This window comes from Seriola lalandi, unplaced genomic scaffold, assembly GCF_002814215.2.
Source record: "Seriola lalandi dorsalis isolate HSWRI2012SDOR001 ecotype SW California unplaced genomic scaffold, Sedor1 jcf7180002054936, whole genome shotgun sequence".
Taxonomy (NCBI): domain Eukaryota; kingdom Metazoa; phylum Chordata; class Actinopteri; order Carangiformes; family Carangidae; genus Seriola; species Seriola lalandi.
The window spans coordinates 711,375-715,031 of record NW_019525488.1 but is presented as its reverse complement, the minus strand read 5'-3'; the positions used below and the strand labels follow the sequence as shown (position 1 = coordinate 715,031).

Below are 3,657 nucleotides of genomic sequence, written 5' to 3'. Positions count from 1 at the left end.
ACCCCCATCCTCAGCTAATAAGCTTCCTCATATCAGCAGATTATATAAAACCACCGCAGGGTTTGCTTTCTCTCTGTCCTGCCAATGCTGCAGCCGCCCTCCTCTCCCTGTGTCCTCTTTCCCAGCACCACCTCATCTTCACACTCCTTCTGTGGATGCAACCCACTGTGACACCCCCCACCCCCGCCTCCTGTGTCTCCTTCAGGTGCAATCTTCTTTCTCTAACACACACACACACGTGTCGGTGTTGAGGGTTTTGATGTGACTCGTGTGTTGGGAGGAATCCTCGCGAACCCGAGACTTACAACTCAAACACCATGTAGAGCATCCCGTCTGAGCTGTAGGTCTCCAGCAGCTCCACGATGTGGGGGTGTTTCAGCATGTGACAGATGCTGGCCTCCCTCTTCAGATCTGAAAACACACACACACACACACACACACAGACACACACACACACACACACACACACAGAGATTAACATACATAGCTGTAAGACATCTATATTATATACAGAACACATGATCTGATTATTCTACAACTGAGAACAGAGAGGATCATAAGTGAATCATGTGTGTAGGAGAAATATATATTATATATATGTAAGACAATTACTTTTAGTCATTTTATTCCTTTAAAGTCCAGTTTCTACTGCCCCCCAGGCCTCGTCACTGATAACCCCACTGTTGGTCTGTTGTGTGCTGCAGAGGTCGGCAACAACCACAGAATGGGGTTTTGATCTGACACCATGTGACACCAGGACCAGGGTCACAGATGTCAATACTGTTAGTTATTAAAAGCAGTTCATGTTGAGGAGAGCAACGTGTGATCATTTCTAAAGTGCTTGATTAATAAACTAATTGTAAAAGCGTTAAATGATTTGCCAAACATCTCTGCACACCTTATTAAAGCTCCTGCAGTGTAAAGGTCTGTGTCCATGTGTAGTGTGATTATAGATCAGCTCTAGCTTCTATATTAATACTGTGAAAGTATCAAAGCCTCAGTCCACAGAGAAATGCACACAGCCTGTATTCAGAAACTGAGCCTTAAAACCAGCCGTCAGGACTTCTGGAACTTTGTGATGTCACAACAAAGCAGTCACCAAGCCCCGCCCACCTGGACCCACCATCCAAACCTTGCAGGATTTGGTTTCTCTGAGTGTTTCTACCTGAAATCTGCTGTATTTTTATTGGATCACTCAGAAAACAGTGAGCCAATCAGAGGAGAGGCTCAGAGCCTCCTCTCTTCTGATTGGCTCACTGACCTGTTGTTACTAGAGCTCCAGAGAGAAGCCTGAGAGAGGAGATGTAAAACTACACTGAGATGTTTTTGGTTCTTAAAACCACAAATATATCTTCTTATGGATCAACACTTCAAATAAAACACAGCGACCTTTAAGACGTCAACAAAACAAACACTTTATCAGATTACTACAGAGGTTTTATAGAACTGATCAGAACTGAGAGGAAGGACTTCAAACTGGCCCTGTCATAGTGTTTCCTGGTATTAAACTGATACTGTGCATTAGAAAGGACGATTGTGAGGATAAATTAATTAAATTGATCTTTGAAGTCGATGCAGGATGTTGTGGCTTTTACATGAACTCGAGCTTCAGAGTGAAGCTGCCTGAACGGGGCCTTTAGTATCTGTGGTATTGATACATCATGCATTGATCTTCTCACCCGCTGATGTGCAACTGTGAGCTTCACCAGGAGGCTCTGTGACATGTGTGCAGCCGCCGCAACCAATCAGCAGCAGAATCAGCAAAAACAAAGAACCAGCTAATTCAACCAACCAGCAGCTACCAAAAATATAAAGGGATCTCTTTCTCCTCAGTCAGATTCTACCTTTTTCCTGCTCTGACCCTCGTCATCATGTCATAACTGTGGCAAACACCTCCTCTATTATGCAGCGCTTCACTCCGGCACCGCTGACAACATGCTCCACGTTAAAATGAACCTCTACACCACGAGTAAGTGTCTTAGCAGCTGAACCCTGCATCTCTGCAGCTCTGCAGACCTTGGTGCTGCTCAGCTCTCACTGTTCACACACAGGAGAATGAAGAAATGAAGAAATGCACAGCGCAGCATGAGGCCCGCACGCTCATGAAGACATGATGACTCATCTGCAGGAGTGTCTCACATGCAAATCGTCATCAGGTCTCCGCTCCCCTTCGCTACGATCGCTGTTTGTTTGCATCCATCCCATTATTTCAGATCCTCTTACTGCTGCCTGACAATAAGGCATCTACCACTTTAATTGGTTCCTAATGAAGAGGAGGGTTAATGGAGGGGGTTAGTGAAGCTGAAAGGAACAATGCGGGCAGGCTGTTCAGAGGAATCACTGAGGAGAGGAGACAGACACACCACCACACAAAGCCTCTCCTCTCATGAGACAACCAGCAGCAAGAGACTGGATGTTTCATTTAGTGGAAGCAGCAACTAGATTTCACCTGATGATGTGAGGAAGGGAGAAGGAAAGATATAAAATACATGTGGTGCATCTTCACAACTGCAGCCTTTAAATGAAAACATCTCCCAACATTCAGAGTGCACATAAACATTTAGCTCCTTGTCTCCGTGTCCTCCTTCATTATCATTCATATTTCCACCAGCTATGTCTGCTGTTAATTAAAGACTTTAAATTCAATCCTCTCTCCCTCCCCAATGTCCACTCCTCCTCCTCCTCTCTTTCTTTTTTTAGCCTTGTTATTCTGAACAGCTAAAAGAACATTTAACATGGACCCCAGTTTCTTGCAGGTTGGTGACGCTCACATGTCCGACGTGTCTTTATTCACACAGCTTTTCCAGACTGTGCAGAAGTGACAGCTGCAGTCGGACGTGCAGGATTTCTGCAGGATTCAAGACTTTTTATGAACATTTTTAATTCAATTTGCCTTTTTCACAATCTTAGCAGGCAAATTATGAAATAAATCATTTTTTTTAAAGGAAATTCTTAAATGTGAGACTTTCCTTCGTCACATGACAGTAAAAGATAAGCTTGTTAGACTGTTAGACGTCACCTTGGCCTGTGAAACACACTGAGCATTATTCACCACTTTTTGACATTTTATAGACAAACGTTAATCGATAAAATAATTGCTCCACGCTGCAGCCTTAGTATGAAAGTCTGATGGAAAACCAGCAGGGACTTAATGGCTCAGAAATATTCATTATTAAAGAGTTTTTAAGGAGCTTTCTGGCAGTACATAACAATAATAATAATAATTCCAGATGATATAAAAATGATTCATTACTTTAATATCATTGAAGTTTTTCTGGTTATGAGACGATCTTCCAGCTCCAGTAGAAGCAGCAGTGACTGTTTGACTGTCAACAGCCTCCAGCAGCACAACCCACTGTCACAACAACGTCCCTTTTAATTAAACAGATGTGACTGCAAACAGCAGGTACGAGGAAATGCTCAGTATATAAGTCAGTCAGTTACATTTAAGACCTTTTAAAGATCCATATTTATGTAGAATATATAATATATCAAGTGTTGATCCATGAGAAGATATATTTGAGGTTTTAAGAACCAAAAACCGTCTCAGTGTAGTTTTACATCTCCTCTCTCAGGCTTCTCTCTGCAGCTCTAGTAACAACAGGTCTGTGAGCCAATCAGAAGAGAGGAGGCTCTGAGCCTCTCTTCTGATTGGCT

The 3,657-nt window shown here is 43.0% G+C and overlaps 1 protein-coding gene across 7 annotated transcripts in view; it reads right to left on the bottom strand.

Annotated features, from left to right (window-relative positions):
- The window catches only part of caska (calcium/calmodulin-dependent serine protein kinase a), a 108,682-nt gene that overhangs the window by 58,545 nt on the left and 46,480 nt on the right, over nucleotides 1–3,657 (bottom strand). For all 7 annotated transcript variants that reach the window (XM_023393450.2, XM_087170227.1, XM_087170228.1 and 4 more), the window contains exon 3: nucleotides 306–411. In XM_023393450.2, coding sequence (XP_023249218.1) covers nucleotides 306–411 — 106 coding nt within the window. The remainder of the gene's footprint in view (nucleotides 1–305; nucleotides 412–3,657) is intronic.